Source organism: Pelodiscus sinensis, chromosome 6 (genome assembly GCF_049634645.1).
Source record: "Pelodiscus sinensis isolate JC-2024 chromosome 6, ASM4963464v1, whole genome shotgun sequence".
NCBI lineage: Eukaryota > Metazoa > Chordata > Testudines > Trionychidae > Pelodiscus > Pelodiscus sinensis.
In genome coordinates this window covers 29,006,042-29,024,263 of record NC_134716.1, presented here as the reverse complement: position 1 = coordinate 29,024,263, position 18,222 = coordinate 29,006,042, and the positions used below count along the sequence as shown (strand labels likewise).

The following is an 18,222-nucleotide window of genomic DNA, read 5'->3' as shown; positions in this document are numbered from 1 at the left end:
TTTAGAGAGTGAAATAAGGCTGTCCAGGAAATTACTAACAGCCTGATGGAAGCTAGGTTTGGCAAGCCAAGCAGGCCCCTTTCTGAATTGGCAGATGCCTAATTTGGATAGGCCAGCTATATGTCCAGTTTTTTAATAGTAGTGTGTGACAGGAGGCATTTATGGTAGAGACGTTAGATATAGGGTAATTGAATAGTCATGTAACTACATGAAATCTTAGCAGTTACACTATTTCAGGGTTTCCCAACCTATGGGTCGGGATCCAAATATGGGTTGCCATTACATTTCAAAAGGGTCATTTTATAAGGAATAAGGGTAATTTCGAAAGAAGGGTTTTCTTTCCAAGTAATCGCGTCTAGACAGCGTTTCTTTTTTGGAAATAGGGTATTTTGAAATTGCACCCGGATGTGATTATGCAAATGAAGCACAGGAAATTCAAATCTGTGCTTCATTTGCAATTTTGCTCAGCTGCATTTGCATTCCTCTCTTGAAAGAGGAATGCAGTGTAGACATACCCACTCAGTGGATTGCAGCCACCTGGAATATTGTGTTCAGTTGTGGTCTCCTTAACTCAAAAAAGTTACAGAAGAGATAAAATGGGCCAGAATCCGGTGATGGAATCAGTTAGGGGATGGAAAGATGGCCCATCCAAGGAAAGATGGAGAAAGAATGGACTTATGTAGTTGAGAGAGGCAATGAATAGGGCATGGTCTCAACTACAGAGTTAGGGAGACCTAAGGTAGTTTGAAGGGGGGAATTCACTATGATTGTTTCTCTCGACCTAAGTACGTCAGTGTAGAATGTTGCTTCAGCTGAAGTAAGGGGCTTGCTACACCAACATAATAACTTCACTTTCCATGACAGGTGTAGGTCTTTATATCAGCATAGTTAGGGCACGAGGGACACTTGCATGATCTGTTGGCTGTCATTCTTGTCAATTTCACCCTCAGCAAGACCTCAGCTCTGGAGCTGTGAAATTTACAAGAAAGGCTGGTACACTCCACCCTGCGAAATGGAGTCCCACACTGGGCTCACAGCTCTGGGCTGTCATACCAGGGCACATGGGTGAGCTCCAACTTGGGGTCTGTGCAGTGGTCAGTGCCCCAGAATACCCCCCACTTCAGTTAGTACTAGCATTCCTGGTGAGGAGACTCATTGCTGGCAGAAAGAAGGTAGTGTAGACACCAGTTGAGTTATTGCAGTCGCTGTCGGTCCACTCAAAGCGAGTCTACTTAATTTTCTAGTGAACCAATCCCTGAGAGACGTGTTAGAGGAAGTGTTCTTTGTGTGGTGACAAATCAGAAGAATATGGGGTGAGGGAGAGAATTAGAGGGCTTCCCTGGGGGTGCAGTTGACCCCCTTTCTCTGCCTTTTCTCATATCATGATAATTATAGTAGGTGGCTTGAAGTAGATCATTCCCTATGATTGTGCCATGAATTTAAATGTTTTTCTATTCTTCAGTGGGGCAACATTTGACCCCTCCTGATCTATGGGGTCCCCTCTTCCAATGAGCTAGCCCTTTCAGTCAGGCAGACTTCATCGGATTGTCTTCAGTATCCCATCATCTTCCAACCCTCTTCATCCACAGACCAAATTTGTGCCAGGTTCCCCTTTCCATTCTTCCTGTTTGCTCTGGTATCTCACTTCTCAGATTAGCTCTGCCCCTCCACGCAATGGAAGATCATTCTGTCTGTTGAGTGGCTTTTACTGCTGCTGAGAGATGAATTGAAGATGCCAAGAATGCAGTAGCATGGATGATTCTAGCAGCCTGATCAAACAGTACACGGACCTTTCTCACTAGAGATGCCAGATCTGGCTTGTCTCTAAATAGGACTGGATGCACCAGGAGCTGCTCAGATTCTGGATCAAATGGTCCCACGCAGTGACTGCTGGTGCCAGCACATATTGCTGCAAGCTTATTGCTTGCTCAGGCTGTGACTCTGCCTCCCAGTCTCACCAGTTTTAATTGGGCTTCTTTCATGGTTTATTGTCATCTGTCCGCAGCCCAGATAGTTGCAGCTAGCAGTGAAGGTAATGGAACTAAATCCGTCTGCTATAGATTTTTAAAAGCTTCCCCCAGTGTGGATAGATTTAAGAGAGAACCCTGAGCTCTTCAGCGCGGGAAGCCCTCGCCATTCTTATAAAGCACCATGCACATCTCTGGCACAGTCACAATGAATTTTAAAAAAAATCTAATTCCAGTTGAGTATCTTAGGGTTTCTTTGCATGGGCAGTCCCTGTGAAATGAATTTGTTGGAGGGCTTTTCAATCTAATTCTGGATGTAAATTAAATAGACACCATCATAGTTGTTGCTATTTGACACTTTGCTCAGTGAATTACTGTGCATCAAGAATTGGAGGGGTAGCCATGTTAGTTTGAATCTGCATAAACAACGAGAAGTCCTTGGCACCTTATAGACTAACAGATTTATTGGAACATAAGCTTTCTTGGGCAAATACCCCCACCCCCTTTATCAGAAGCATGTTATCTGACAAAGTGGGTCTTTGCCGACGAAGGCTTATGCTCCAATAAATCTTTTATTCTATAAGGTGCCACAGGACTCCTTGTTGTTTGTGCATCAAGAGTAAACACCCTATCTTCCAGGAACTCAGTCCCATATGTCTTGTCAGGATTCATATACACGGGCAGAGCTGTTCTGGTCCCATACAGTTCCCAATTAACTGTTGGTTCTCTGCTCCCATTTAACTGCTCACTACTGATCAAGTGCATCATGCAACCTGAAGCTTTCCTGGGCCCTGACTGGAGGCACGCTGGACCGAAGTAGAGGTGCAGGAATTTGTCTGCACAACTGGGTTCTACCTGGCTGCTACATTGGTCTTGCCTTTTCGCTTCCCTGCCTTGCTCCTGATCCTTGCCCTGGTCACCAGCTCTGACCCTTGGCTTGAGTTCTGCTCTGGCCACTGTACCCAGCCACTTGTGTCCTGGCCCCAGCTGTACTTGTCAAAACCACCAAATTCCCAGAGACTGGTAGTTGAATGCTGTGATACTATATAAATATGTTATTGCCCTAGGAGATGTTTTTTGGCTGATAGAGTTCATGACTTTTGCCTCTCCTTTTAACAAGATACAGCTTTTTCTTTGGAATCAGTTAGGGGTTTGGAGAAGTGGTCCCGCTGAGGAAAGATGGAAAAAGAATGGGCTTATGTAGTTTAGAGAAGCAGTGAATAGGGGGCATGGTCTCAACTACAGAGTTAGGGAATTCCCTATGACTGTTTCTTGGCCTAAGAATTGTGATTAATGTGAGAAAAGTGTGCAGAGGAAAAACCATGACTATGCATTGGTATTTGTAGTCCATTTTGTTTGCTTTTCATGACATGAATATTTGTGCAAGTGAAATCTTGTCTGCAAGACTGTTCTCAGAAAAGTTTCATGTAGACACACGTTCACACTGAAAGTGAACACAGTGCCATCATGTAAGCTTTGTGTGAGTAAAGGTAATCAAAGCTGAGAGTGGAACCAACACCATATGACTCACAACCATCTCCAGCATGCAAATATTGATTAATGCATAGGGGAAAACCTGGAACAATAGTTGGGTCAACTAATTCATAGTTTATGCAACCACTTAATTCAGTGGATCAAATAATTTGGTAAAAAGAAAAACATGGTCACAGTTTAAAAAAAGCTACCGTATTTTCCGGCGTATAAGGCAACCGGGTGTATAAGACGACACCCTAATTTTTTAGTTAAAAGATAGGTTTTCGTCTTATACTCGCCGTATAAGACTACCCCCCTTGAAGAGGCCAACCGGCGGCGCCCCAGCGCCCCTCCGCTTCCCCGGCTTTGCTCCCGGTGTCCCTGGTCTGCTGGAGACAGTCCCCGGCAGACCAGGGGCACCGGGAGCAAAGCCGAAGCGGCGGCGGGGTGCCGCGCTTCTGAGGCTTTGCTCTGGCAAAGCCTCAGAGGCGCAGGACCCCGCCATGGCTGCGGCTTTGCTCCCGGTGTCCCTGGTCTGCTGGAGACGGTCCCCAGCAGACCAGAGGCACCGGGAGCAAAGCCGCAGCAGCGGCAGGGTCCCGCACCTCTGAGGCTTTGCCAGAGCAAAGCCTCAGAGGCGCGGGACCCCTCCGCCTCCCCGGCTTTGCTCCTGGTGTCCCTGGTCTGCTGGAGACCGTCTCCAGCAGACCAGGGACACCGGGAGCAAAGCCTCTGAGGACGCCGGCAGCGCGACAGCCGCGGCGCGTCTGGGCTGCCCCGCTGCCGGCTTCCCCCGAGGCTTTGCAAAGCCGCGGAGGGGCTCGGGCAGCCCAGGCGCGCCTGGGCTGCCCCGCTGCCCAAGCCCCTCCACGGCTTTGCTCCGCGTCTTCCTGGTCTGCAGACTAGGGAGACGCGGAGCAGCTTTTCTCGTCCCGGAGTACACGGGCGGCGGGACCGCGAGGTCCCACAGTCTGCGTCCTCCGGGGCGAGAAAAGCCCCGTTCCTACCTGCAAGTCGGGGACTGCCTGTATACCCGGCGTATAAGACGACCCCCGATTTTTGGGGGATGTTTTTTAGCATAAAAAGTCGTCTTATATGCCGGAAAATACGGTATCTTAATTTAATGACTTACTAGCTTGTGTTCTGCAGCCTGTTCACAATGAGAAGGATGCTTTTACTCTTTAAAACTGGCTGGAATTTAAATTCAGTATAGTTCCAGGTTCTGCACTTGCTACGGAGTCTTCCTTCATATGGGGCAGATTGGTTATATTTGCTTTAAAACAAAACAAGATTTATTTCTTCCTTGTTACTGTTTGAGAGCCCACAAATGGGAAATTGAGCAACTAAATTTGTGAAGTGCTATAATGTACAGAGTAAACAACTGGGAAGGAGATGGGGAAATATTTTTCCCTATTATTGTCACTTCAGGTGTTTGTAGAAACAGCAGATTTTAAAAAAACACAAACTTTCCAGACATGAATGTTGATGGTGTCTGACAGCTGTTTAGTAGTGGCACTTTGCATTTTTATGTCATCCTCTGTAATAGAAGGTTTGAAAATCTTTTTAAAGGAGAATTTATGATTTCAGGGGGAAATGCCCTGGTCAAGATCCCATGGTGTTAGATGTTGTACGTGTATGAGATGGCCATTACCCCAAGCAGCTTGCAATCAAAGTATACATTGGGAAATGACAAGGGAGATGAAGGGTTGGAGGAGGACAAGGTAACAGTGAAATCATTAGCATAGAAAAGCAGCACTCTCCGCTCAGCTTCCTAGACTCCCCTTTCCCACTCATTCACATGGACACAGGTACTCTTTTCTTTTTGCCCTCAGCATTTTCCAGTGTCTTCAGTTATGGTTCTTTCATGGAGTCCTAATACTTCTGTGTAAATTCAAAATTCTGCCATTACTGGGACAACAGCTGAGCTGTTGGATAAGATAAACATATCAGGAATATTTCTTTAACTGGTGTCCATGTGCAGAAAGCAAGAGGAGGTTCCTAATTCCAAGTAGCAAAGAACTTTTGGGTACTAATTCCAATACTGATGCTGACTTCCTCAATGTCTTTGGATAAGTAGCTCAGACTTTCTGTGTCTCGCTTTCCCCATATCTAAAATTGGGAGAAAGAGTTGCCAGCCTGGCTTACCAGAGTAAGCTGGGCGCTTGTGTGACCCCTCAGGAGAGATTTTAATGTTGCCCAGATGATAACCAGAGTGCCAACAGGTAAATTTTTGTTTCTATGAGTGGTGCACATAACAATTATTCTGCACATGGATGAAAAAGTCCATACTTGAATGAAAAAAGATTGGAGAGAACATTGCTGGCTACCTTCCTCCTCCCAGGAGTTTTGAGAGAAAGCTTTATTGACATGTTTCTCGTGAAGGTTGAATACCTCTCCAGGAATAACTTCCCAAAGGAAATATTTTAAAATTAATCCTTTTTCATCTCCAACAGACTTTGAAGCAAGTTTTATACGACTGATTGACAAAGTGACCAATGGCTCTAGGATTGAGATAAACCAAACAGGTAACTGTATTTTTCTTTGTTCCTTTCTTCTATGGTATGTCACTTGGAGTTGTGGGAAGGGATCTATATACTGGAGGTAGACAGGTTAGATGGTGGTCTTTTTCCAGTGGACCAAGTATGTGTCAGAACCAGCCAAAGCCAGGAAATTCTAAAACAGTGATTCATGTTCCATTAAGTTTGCTTTCTGCCATAATGCTGTGGCTCAGAGAAATATCAATCAGTTGTAACTTGGAATTTTCTGTGAGGGGAATTGTTGGTTTGTGTCATGACTTGAAGTAGCGGCAGTGATTCACGAGGTGGTGGTGGACCAGCTGAGGGGTTGCCTCCATTAGGAGTTCCTGCACAGTTGTAGTTACATCAGCATAGCTATATAAGCGCTGTTGCCAGTGCTTTTAGTTGAGATGAGATTATTCGGTTGAACTCCAGACAGTACAGTAGCCACTAGAGCTGAACCCTGGATGGTATAATACATAGGGATGTAATAGTATAATTGTTTAAACGGTTAACCAGTAAGCATGACTTATTCGTTACTGTAATGGTTACAGGCCAGCCCCACTCTTGGGGAGCCAGAAGCCACCCTGCACCACGGGCTCTGTATCAGAGCTTGCAGGGCTGCAGGCAGGAACTGGGGTGTGCCGAGAGCCGGCTGCCACCCCACAGTGTAGCAGAGGCAGCAATGTGGGGCAGCAGATAGCTCTTCCAGAATCAGGGCAGCAGGTAGGAGCCAGTGTGCATCGGGAGCTGACTTCTGGTGCGCAATGACTCATGGAGAGCTGGCTGCTGTCTTGTGTTGTGGATCCTGCAGTATAATCCTTATACTGCAGAGCCCACAGTGCAGCTGGCTCCCTGGGGGTGGAACCAGCACCCGGAAGCCGGCTCCTGGCATGCTCTGGCTGCTGGCCCCACTCCTGCAGCATATACTGGAGAGCCCTCAGCATGTAATTGCTAAGATCTTCAGCAATTACATGGTTACCTAATTAACCACTTTTTAATACAACATCACTAAAATTAACTTTAAAAATAAAGGCTACAGTACAGTTTCCTCTTCCCCCAGTGTCAGCCCCATATAGCACCAGTGTAGGGCATCTACGTTGATTCATGTGCACATGTACAAAAATCTCTAATGCAGGGAAGCCCTGAGTTAGTACTGACCGTATGCCCAGTATGAGCGCCACTTGGTTGATTTTATGTTTCAAACAACGTATTCCTTTGCGCTCTCCTTGTTTTTCTGGGGGCGACTACTAGATTCCTCTTCAGTCTTGCCACCCTAGTCCCCATTGGCTTCATTATTAATGGTGCTTATGGAAAGACTGCACAGAATCAGTAAGGCAGCTGATCTGCCAGCATGAACTCCGTGCTGAGGTTGCCCTTTCTCACTGGGCCAGTGAAAGTTGCTAGTGTAGCTGTTCATTGGCCTTGATGGTGGTAACTGATAGATTCCCCTGGTTTATGGGTGAAACATGATGTTAAAATCTGGCCCTCCTGCTCCTCAGGCCTGGTGAGCCAGGAACTGCAGAGTGAGGTGCTGAGGTAACTGGGATTGGAAGTAGGGATGCAACTAGTCAACTATCTGATAAGCAAATGCTTATTGGACAGTCAACACGCTAGTCGGCTAGTCGCTTGCCCCCCTCTTGCTGCCTCTATCAGAACGAGGCAGTAAGGTGGGGGGTGGGAAAGGAGGGGATGCTTCGAAGTGGCAGCACCATGTGGAGCCAGGGGACTGTCGCTTTGAAACACCATGTGCAGCCTGGGGCCAGCTGGGGACTCTAGCTGACCCCCGACTCCCTGCAGCACTTTTGCCTTTGAGTTGAGATGAGATTCAGAGGCGGAGGCGCCCTTATCGACTAATCGAATACTTGATGCAAATTGCATCAACTATTTAATTAGCCAATGAATTGACATTTTACATCCCTAATGGGGAGGAGTGCCTTGGAAGAGCTGTCTGCTCCAGTTCGACGTGCTTCTACTGCTGTTGTCATGGCAGAGAAGAGCGTTTAACTTCCTTAGATTCCAGTGTGGTAATGACACTTGTTTTTCTTCGCTCTCAAAAGGTACCACCCTGTATTATCAGCCTGGCCTTCTGTACGGGGGCGTGTTGGAACATGACTGCAGCCCTCACCGTAGTATTGGCTATTATTTGGAAAGTCTGCTCTGCTTGGCACCTTTCATGAAACATCCATTAAGAATCGTCCTCAGAGGAGTAACCAATGACCAAGTAGACCCTTCAGTAAGTAACAAAACTTCATTAAGTGCCCTGGCAGCTCTTTCTTCTTCCCACCCCAACCATGAAAACCCCCCATTGTATTTTTAAGTAGGATTCTATATGCTTGGAGCTACATTATACCTTGGGCTGATAAATCAGGTAAATCACGAAACACACCCCACATTTCAGTCATGTGCTCTCCTTCAACATTGGCACACAACAATTTGGGATCATGGAAGCTAGAGAGGGGAAGATACTTTTTAGCTCTATACCAGGGGCTTACTGATCCAGCATAACCTGCCACTGCCCTAGTTTTCCTTCTTGGGGTGGGGGGGAGAGCTTTTCAGAAACCACACCGTCATTTGCAAGTCCACTATCTCCTTCTCCCCCATCTTGTTTGGGGTTTGGTTTATGTAAGCCACCACATATTTCAGATAGTCTCTTAAATCAAAATAAGTCTTTCCCCCATTCCTCAGTTCTTTCAAACCCTAGCGAGTCTCAACAGCTATTTCCAAGAACATAAGAGTTGTAGTACAGGTGAAAACCTGGTGTCCTGTGTTTCTTTCACAGTCTCCAGAACTAGCGCTTCAAGGGGAGTACACAGAACAGGGAAGCTGGAGAATCCACAGGGTTGCCCTGAGCATGGGATTGTGGCCCCAATAGCATAGGGCCGGATTTGTAATATGCAGCTAGGCACCACGGCACTTATGAAAATCGCATGTGGTGTCTCACTGCCTTTGAGTTAGAAAGAAACGCAAGGAGAAACCAAGAGGGATAGGATAATGCAACACAGGGAAGTGGAGCAAACACGGGCAAGGGAACACCACAGAAGGTGAGCAAGAAGGGAGAGACCACAACACCAAGAAATAAGGGTTGGTGGGTGAGAAGGCAACACTGCAGACCAACATAAAATGGAGCGAAAGACCACTGAAAGACAGAGAGAGACCAAAATACAGCAGAAGGCAAATAATAGAGAAAGTGAAAGATAGTCAGACCAAGCCAGAAAGGTTAGCCATTAACAGAACATCTGATGCCAAAGTATCCAAAAACTATTTCATTCTGCTTCTGCGCACACGGCTCCCTTCACATGGCTGCAGCTTTGGCACCTTCCATCCCACCCTTTCTCTGCACCTCCCCCCTCCACCGTGTATCCTGGTCCCATCTCTAGCTTCTAACCCACAGTTCCTGACTCCAGTTCTGTGCTGCTTCTGCTCCTCATCCTTTCCTGGTTAGTCTTTCCAGGCTTCACATTGGGCCCTGCCATTTGCTCCTCCACTAAGTTTGCTTTTCCTAATCATAAGGATGAGAGAGGTTGATTTTTTTTCTTCCCCCTTCAGAGTACTATAAAAAGAGAAAATTATGTCTGAAACTTTGAAAGGCAGTTTCTGTGAAGTAGGAGTGCTTTTTATTGCATGCATTGGGCAGATTTATACGGATGCTAAAATGAAGCCTGAAGTTCATCTGAAACAAAGGTCATGCAACAGTAATTCAATTACAGTAGCAAATGTATTGTACATAATTTACTTAGCTGTCTTACCCTATTTGCAGAAAGGAAACAGCCTGATTGTTGAGAGAGAAGCTAATAAGAACACAAGTTTAAATGACCATATGAAATTCACCACAGTTGCAATGAATTGCATTAATGACAGCTTAATTCTCCATCTAAAGTCTTAGGCTACGTTTATACTGCAGGCTTTTTGTGCAAGAAGCTTTTAGCAGAAGATAGCTTCCGCAAAAACTTCTTACACAAAAGCGTGTCCACGCTACAAAAGCACATCGCAAAAGTGATGAGCTTTTGCGCAAGAGAGCGTCCACGCTGCATGGACGTTCTTGTGCAAGAAAGCTGTGATTGCCATTAACAGAATGGCCATCAGAGCACCTGTGCTTTTTCTGCTGGGCTCTTTTTGTGCAAGAAACCCTTGTTGAGAGCCCACACGCACCTTTTTGTGCAAGAACTCTTGCGCGAAAAGGAGTTATTCCTCATAGAAAGAGGTATACCTATACTGCAAAAAGCCCTCTGTTCTGCCGTTCTACTGTAAATTTTATTGTGCAAAAAAGCGCTTGAGGTGTGGATGCTCCGCGGGTGTTTGCACAAAAACCCTAGTGTAGACACAGCCTTAGCATAGAAGAGGAGTGAGGAAGATGTGAGTTAAAATGCAAAGGTGATGTCCGTTTCAAAGTTATTGGCTGAAAGAGCACTGGTGTTTACTTTCGCTGCTGTCCTTTCTGTGATTAGATTAAAGGGCCTTTCAGCTGGAAATCTAACCAGTTCAAAAAAGTGCACTGAGTACAGCTACAGATGTTAGACTGGCCTTTCTGTCTCCCAGCCAGTGCTTATGGTTTAAAACAACAAGCAACAGTAGTTACAAAAAATGTTTTCTTTGCACTGTTCCTTTGTAAACATCCACACAAATGGGAGGGGAAACTGAAACTGGGTATTAGAGCTATGTGGAAAGAGGTAATTGCTACCAGGTGGGTGAGCTGCTAGGAAACCTGGAACACTGTAACCAGCAAAATCACAGTCTCCCAAAACATTTTAATTTTGACAATTTGGCATTCTTGGACAGAAAAACATTCCATCAGAGAATTTCCAAAGAACTTTACATAAAAGGCTGTCAAATGGCACAGAATGAAATTGGAAAAAAAAATTCCTGTCTTTCACTTGCTGCTATTTTAGATATTCACTGAAGCGCAAAGTTTAAAAAAAAAAAAGTTTTTAAAAAAAGGCAATTTTATTTTAAATTGACTGTCTCGCCATGACTGCGGTGAAGAAAGTCTTCCTTGTAGAATGGACAAAAGCACCCAGGCTTAAATGTTGATTTTAATTCAGCTTTGACACACATCTAAACATTTAGGCTTCATTCAGAAAAACTGATGTGTGTTGAGGCAGGCCTTAGATCTTGTCTATATGCAGACATTACACCAGTTCAACTAACATTGATCGAAAAATCAAGTGCTAGTTAAATCTGTGCAAAGCCCTTGCGTGAGCACTTTTGCTGGCATAAGCCAGGTTTAAAGTTATTTATGCAGCGTTTTGTACTTTGTTTTCATGAAAATTATATAAAAATATACCTCTTTTCAAATTAATGCAGTTGTGTGTATGGACTACGGATTAAACACATGCTTCAACTCTGTCCTGAATAGGGATCCCTGTTGGTAAATATAGTGCGTCTTAAATGGATGTGGGGTTTGATTATTTTATAAGCAGATGGTGCCCTGGAGCTATGCATAGAAAAGGTATAGTGGACATTTGTCCAAAAAATGTTAATGTTAATTTGCTCTTTTTAGTAAATAGATCAGGTCTTGGAGCCATATACACAGATGGACAAAATAGAACACCATTTTGGAATTAATTTGTTTTAGAAGGGAATGCTTTTCCCCACTGTAATTAGCACGAGAAGAGAATCTCTCCCTAAGAGTTGAATATCAGGACAAGACAGACAGCCACCTCTGTGGATAGCACTTGCATTGTAACTGTCATTACCAGGTTTACAGTAGGGTCAGCCGGCTTGAATTGAGGGGGGAGCATCCACTGGTGAGCAGGGCCAGTCTTGTCTTCACCTGCGGGATCTAAGCTTTCATTGTGAAAAGCAGCCCTCCAGACTCCTTGCCCCCAACTGTTGCAGCAGCCGGGGAAAAACCTGGGACCATTAACGAAAGGTCACAGAGTGCAGCTGCGGCTGTGGGGAAAGCACGCTCGGTCTGCCTCAGTTCTGCTGCAGAGCAGGTGGGCGGGAGGGGAAGTTGCAGCAGGCCCTGCTGATTCCTTCAGAGTTCTACCCTGGGCTGGTGAGCAAGGACAATGAAGATTATTTGGTTGTTCTCTACAGAGCCAGGCTTGTTCCCTCCCTGCCCCTTGTTATCTTCCCATTGGCAGGCCCAGGCTGTGTGCACTCCTGCTCCTGATACCTTTCAGACACCTTCCATGGCTGACTCCATGCTCCTCTTGCTGAACTTTCGCTGTTTCCTCCCTTGGCCTATGAAGGAGGGGAGGAGGAGGAGATGCCTGGCTTCTTATCCCCCTCCAAGGAAGGGTACCTACCTCACCATCTCCAATAAGTCTTCCCTAAGGAAGGGGAGAAGGGCTCTAGCAGAAACCCCTGCCTCTCTCAGTGGGGGCTACTAGTGATGCAGATGGATGAAAAGGTGATGCCTTCCACAAATGGAGGACTTGTGGAAAGGCTTCTCTAGGCTGTGGATCGGGCCCATAGTGCTTTGGATGCAGAAGCGTCTTCTTGACTGTGCACAAATATACCCATCACCTGCCATTGGGGGAAGCAAACAGCTGTTTAACAGCAGGCAGCCATGCAATGTAACCACTGGCAGGAAGCAGAGGATACAACAGGAGCAATTGAACAGCAGGGAAAATGTTCCAGCCTGGATGTATGCCGAGCCCAGCTGTTGACACTCCCACTGTTACAAGTGACATGATTTCAGTGACTGAGATTTTGGTACTTCAGTTTTACATGTTGCCAGAAAGACAGCATGCCTAGCTGCTGCAGGGTGCCCTTACTGCCATGCTGGGGCATTCATAGAGAAGTGACGTGAGTGGCTGGGAAGAGAAATTCTGCCATTCTTTTGGGTCACCAAGACAGTGCCCTGCAGTACTCTGGAATTTACATGGTGATCTGTCTAGGCCTGCCCCTTCCTGACTTGGGAGATTTGCCAAACTCAGATCTAGATTTGGGACAGCTTCAGACTATTCAAAAACCCCTGTCTCTCTGTCTTATTCAGGTGGGCAGTGTGCCTCTTTATGAAGCGGAGGAGATTCTCACTAGGATACCATGCAAACAAGGGGAAAACAGATTGAGATTATCCTGACATGCAGCAAATGCAGCTATGGCTGCTGTAATCTGGTTTAAAAATATCTAGCCCATAACAATTCTTTAACCTCATCTGGGCTCTTGAGTGCTAACGTAAGATCTGAGTTCCAGGACTTTGTAATTGAAATCTTATTCACGCTGGCATGAAGTTGAGAGAGAGAGAGTTCTAGCTGGGGAGCAATTAAAAAAACAAACCCATCCATTAATCGGCTTAAATTCAACAGCTGTTTGGACTCCCCTCTTGAAAACATGAAAACACAACTTTTCCCTGCTGACTTTTTGTCCTTTTCTGTTTTCTAAATCCCGTTTTCCTATTGCTGCTGGAGCCAATCTGACTTTCTGCCAATGTGACAGCGTTATCTGTGTTAACAGGAATAGGCGCTGTGTTAAGGAAAGTTTTAACTAATGGCTGTCTAGGAGAAGGAGGATTACCTATTGCTGGGGTTCATTTTAGTTGTGGCCTCATTAAAATTGTGGCTTTTAAAATGTTTCTTGGCAAGCCAATAACTTTTTTTTTTAAAATGATTTTGTTTTTTAATACAATAAAAGGGGAAAGGAGGAAACATTTCCTCACCACACTAACCAATTTTAAGTGTACCCAAGGGATGTAAAAGAGCAGTCGATTAGTCGACTACCCGATAGGCCTAGGCAGTAAGGGGCAGGGAGCTAGTGCTGGGGGGAGCCAGATTAAAAGCCAGTTCCCCCAGCACCGTCTCCTCAGTGCAGGGGGAGAGGAAGCGGAGGCAGAGGCGCTGTGATCCGGGACTGCTCGGTCCTGGTTTATGCCAGGTCCCAGACCTACTCCCACTGTGGCTGTGCATTTTAAAAGTAGTAAAAGCCCACTGTGGTCCCCACTACCTCTGCTGCAGCTCTGCAGAGCGCCTCCCCTTATCGACGAACGTAGTCAATACAAATTGTATTGACTACACAGTTAGCCAAATACCTACTTCTTAACATCCTTAGGGTAACCAACCAGTCATCAGAGCTATTAAGCCTGGCAGCATCTTTATAACTCAGCACTGAGTTTTGTTATGACAGCCCAACCTTGATTGAGCCTGGCAGTTTGTGGTTGTTTACAGCTAAGGCTCTGATGAGGGAACAGCTGCTATCCAAGGGAGCTTGTAGCTAAGGCACTAGACAGGGCTCTAAGAGATCCAGGGTCAGTTCTCATCTTTGCTCAGACCTGTGTGACCTTGGGCAAACCCTTAATTTCTCTGCATCATGGGGATAATAATTATTCTTCAGACTCCCTCACTTATCTGTTTAGATTGTGAGCTATTTGGGAGAAGGACAGTCTTATGTATCCGTACAGTGCCCAGTACTATCTTGAACTTGTTTGGGGACTACAGTATTACAATACATCTTGTAGTTGTTGAAGTAAAACTTGGATTTTAAGTGGAGCTGGTCCAGTGTTGTGGTATAATATGCTTTCCCCCATAGATGGCTTCTCAGGAGTATTTCAACCCAGTGGGTTGCAAAAGAGGGTTTCTAACTTGCATAGTAGGGCTGTTCTTTTTCCAAGAACCAGAATGTTTTCTAGAGAGAAAAACATTGAGTAACCCAGATAAAGTGCCAGGATTTTAAGATAACTTTCAAAACTTGTTGGCAGAGTTGTTGACTCATGTGTATGTGTGATGGATGCCACCCGGGAGACCACCTGATATGCTGAAGATACAAATGAGCCCCCCCTTTTCTGCCATCCTGGGCACCCTTTAACCCTGTCTTGCTGAGCCAGGCTCTTAAGCCTCCTGCAGCAACACGCAGGTAGGGCTGCACCCAGCTACAGAATGAACAGACACTGAGGCCAGTTCTAAACTGGCACATCACAGCACTGCAACTTTCTGGCCCGGGGGTGTGAAAAAACACCTCCTCCCCTGAGCACAGCCAGTTGCAGCACTGTAAAGCACCAATGTCAACCAGGCAACATAGAGCACGGCTGCACAGTCACTTTAAAGTATGGCCATGGCTGAGCTTTAAACTGTTAAGTGCAGACAAAGCCTGAGATCAGCTCTGGGAAGGCTCAATTTAAGGGACATGCCACAGCCCCAGGAATTCACATCCCCTGGGGTACGAACCAAATTATATGAAATTCGCCTTCTTCCTCAGTGTGGAGAAAGGTATGCACAGCTTCCTCCTCCTCCCTGTTAGGAATTACAAAACTGGGTTATACTATTATACATTTAACTACAAAAAGGTGTATTTTTAAATGGTTAAAAAGGTAACAAGCAGAACAAAGCAGATGACTAAGGAGTTTAATGCAAAGCATGCAAACTAAGCTAGATTCACTAAAGAAATAATAATTCCTCATTGTTTAGACTGGAGAACCCATTCTTCTTAGACTACTCATAATTGACCATCCTTTAAAAACCTTTACTTGGTTCTTTAACTGTCCTTTAACATAAATATTGCCATGGTAGTAAAGAGGTTGGCTTCTTGTGATTTATTCTAGGTGGATGTACTTAAGGCAACAGCTCTGCCCTTGCTGAAGAAATTTGGAATCGACAGTGAAAGTTTTGAACTGAAGGTAAGAATTTTTAATTACTTTCATTTAGCATTGACTAAAGTGATATTTTTGCCCTGGTTCTCACAGAGCTATATGCTTCCTTCCTTCTACTGTCTTTAGGAGATGTACTATCATCACTAGGTTTTTATTACATGTGTTACTAAATAGTTTGCCCATCTCGTTAACCTTTTAGGGCATTAGCAAACCAGACTCATCAGTGCACAGTGGTGGAGAAATGCCCAGATTATCGAGTGGGAGAGATTGGAGAGGGCAAGCCTGGAGTCTTTCTCCTTCTGCTTCATGTTCTCCTGCCTCCCCAAAAAAGCTCAGCATCGTTTCCTCCCATTCAGTCATTCAGGGAGATCTTCTCTCTTCCCTGCCCTGTCCCTTTCCACTAGTGCAGACGGCCAACCGTAGAATCTACTGTCTTATCCAAATTCAGAGCTGCCTCTAGTTTGAGGAGGCTTCTCTCTTTCAAGCCACTAATTATTGTACCTTTAACAAATCCAAAAATCTGGCTCTAAGGCTAAGGGTGGGGTATGGAGAAGAAATTGTGGTCCCTATAAAGCTAACCCTCAAAAAAAAAAAAAGGCTAGACAAAACAAAAAGTCTTCTGCACTTTTTCCTGCCAGGTAGGAGTGTCTGACTGGGCTGACCTTTTTTTTTAAGTGTGTGTGTGTGTGTGTGTGTGTGTGTGTGTGTGTGTGTGTGTGTGTGTGTGTGTGTGTAATATATATACACACACACACACACACACACACACACACACCCCCACACACACACAAGCTGCAGTTGCATTGCTCGGGGTGGGCAGTGGGGTCCTGCCGGGGTGCCCTGTGTGAGGGGTGGGCGGGAGGGAGTGAGCACTGGACTTAGGGTGGGCGGGGCGGCCCAGCTCGCGCCCGGGGCTACAGGTACTGCGGGGGACAACTACCCTGCTGCCTGCCCTGCTACCTGCCGCACCATGGGGCCGCGCTGGGGGCTCCCCTCTCCCACAGGCCGCGCCAAGCAGGTGCCGGACTCCCCGCCACACAACCAGGAAGCTGCACCAGACCCCGGGCCGCTCCCAGCACCGCCACTGCCGCCGCCTCCCCACTGCACCCGCAACTGCCCTCTAGCGGCAGCTGCGAGCTCCAGCTCGCCGCTTGGCAACCCTTGGCTGCTGCCAGAGGGGAGGGGCCCAGGCCGAGTGCCATCATGGGTGGGAGGGAGGAGGGGGCTCCCCGCCCCGGACGTGCCTGTGCAGTGGAATGGCCTGGTAGAGGCAAGTGGGGCAGCTGCCGCTAGGAGTGCCGCCCCTCGCCTCGCGCCTCCACCGCTGGCCTTAGTAAGTGACACTCCATGCTGCTTCCTCCAGGAAGCTGCTTCTCCCCGCACTGCCAAAAGTACCTTAAAACCTTCTCCTGGAGGAAAGGTTACCCCATGCAAAGTTTGGTTGTGGTAGCTCTTCTAGTGCCCAAGTTATTAGCACACAGACATACAAACATTCTCCTTTATATATAAACAAATAAAATAAATTTGGCATGCATGAGGGTTAGTTATTTAAAATATTTGCTGTTTCTAACAGGCTGAAGCATCTGTATCCTTGTTGCTTTGTTTTATGATGATGGATTGGGGACTTGATTTAGTCCTTTGCATGCTAAGCAACTGAGGGTATGGCTACACTGCAACAGTATTTCGAAATAACTAGCACTTTTCTGAAATAACTTATTCTGCATCTAAGCAGCAGGACGTTATTTCAAAGTAGTGTCGAAATACTGTCAACTGGAGGACTTCTTACTCCGACTCCTATAACCTTCATTGTATGAGAAATAGGGAAGTTGGAAGAAGAGTGCTCTATTTCATAAGTGCTGTGTGGATGCTCCTTAGTTCGAAATAGCTTATTTCGAAATAAGAGATGTAATTGATGTAGCTCAATTTGCGTAGCTTATTTTGAATTAAGCCCTGCAGTGTAGACGCACCCTGAGACGCTTCATTACATTCCTTCAGAAGCAAGTCATTTTGTAGTGTCAAAGCACAGATCTGCTTTTATTGCTCCTTTCACCTAATCTTCAGTGGCAGGCATTGCCCATCCCTTTTTAAATGAGCTAGAAAATTATCTTTATCTCTTGGTGTAAATTAGCTCTAGCATTGCCTTGGGTGTTAGCGTTGACTGTCCTGTATTCACATGACATTGGCCTCTACTGTTAATGTTCTAGTATAGTATAAGTGGAATAAAAGCCATCAGTGTGAATGTATAGATGTATTCGTCCATTGTTTGCTAACCTATTTTCTCTTTTTTTTTTTTTTTTTTAATAAAAACTCTGGTGTCCAGATCACTAGAAGAGGAATGCCTCCAAAAGGAGGTGGGGAGGTGATATTTGCCTGTCCAGTTAGGAAAGTCTTGCGACCCATTCAGTTCACAGACCCGGGCAAAATCAAACGGATCAGAGGAACAGCGTATCTTTTTCCTGTGTGGTGGTTTTTTTTTTTTTTTTCATTAAGCTTATGCAGATTGCAATTTATTGTGATGTTCAACAGCCACCATAGTAATATAAATGCATATGGTTGTGCTTGGACCGCAGCACACCACTGTGAAGGCCTTATCCAAATAGCAACAGAAATACAATTAAATACAATAACAGGTGAGAGGGGTTTTTTAACAGAATTCCTTAAGTAGCAAGGAAAATAGAAGTGCTTTCCCATCACTTACTCCTGCTTCAGCTTGGGAGGCTGGACCAGATGACCT

General features: G+C 45.7%; 1 protein-coding gene across 1 annotated transcript in view; it reads left to right on the top strand.

Annotated features, from left to right (window-relative positions):
- RCL1 (RNA terminal phosphate cyclase like 1) overlaps positions 1–18,222 on the top strand; it is a 50,998-nt gene that overhangs the window by 810 nt on the left and 31,966 nt on the right. The window contains exons 2-5 of the mRNA XM_075931636.1: positions 5,894–5,965; positions 8,017–8,192; positions 15,441–15,515; positions 17,809–17,933. Of these exons, the coding sequence (XP_075787751.1) occupies positions 5,894–5,965; positions 8,017–8,192; positions 15,441–15,515; positions 17,809–17,933 (448 nt within the window). The remainder of the gene's footprint in view (positions 1–5,893; positions 5,966–8,016; positions 8,193–15,440; positions 15,516–17,808; positions 17,934–18,222) is intronic.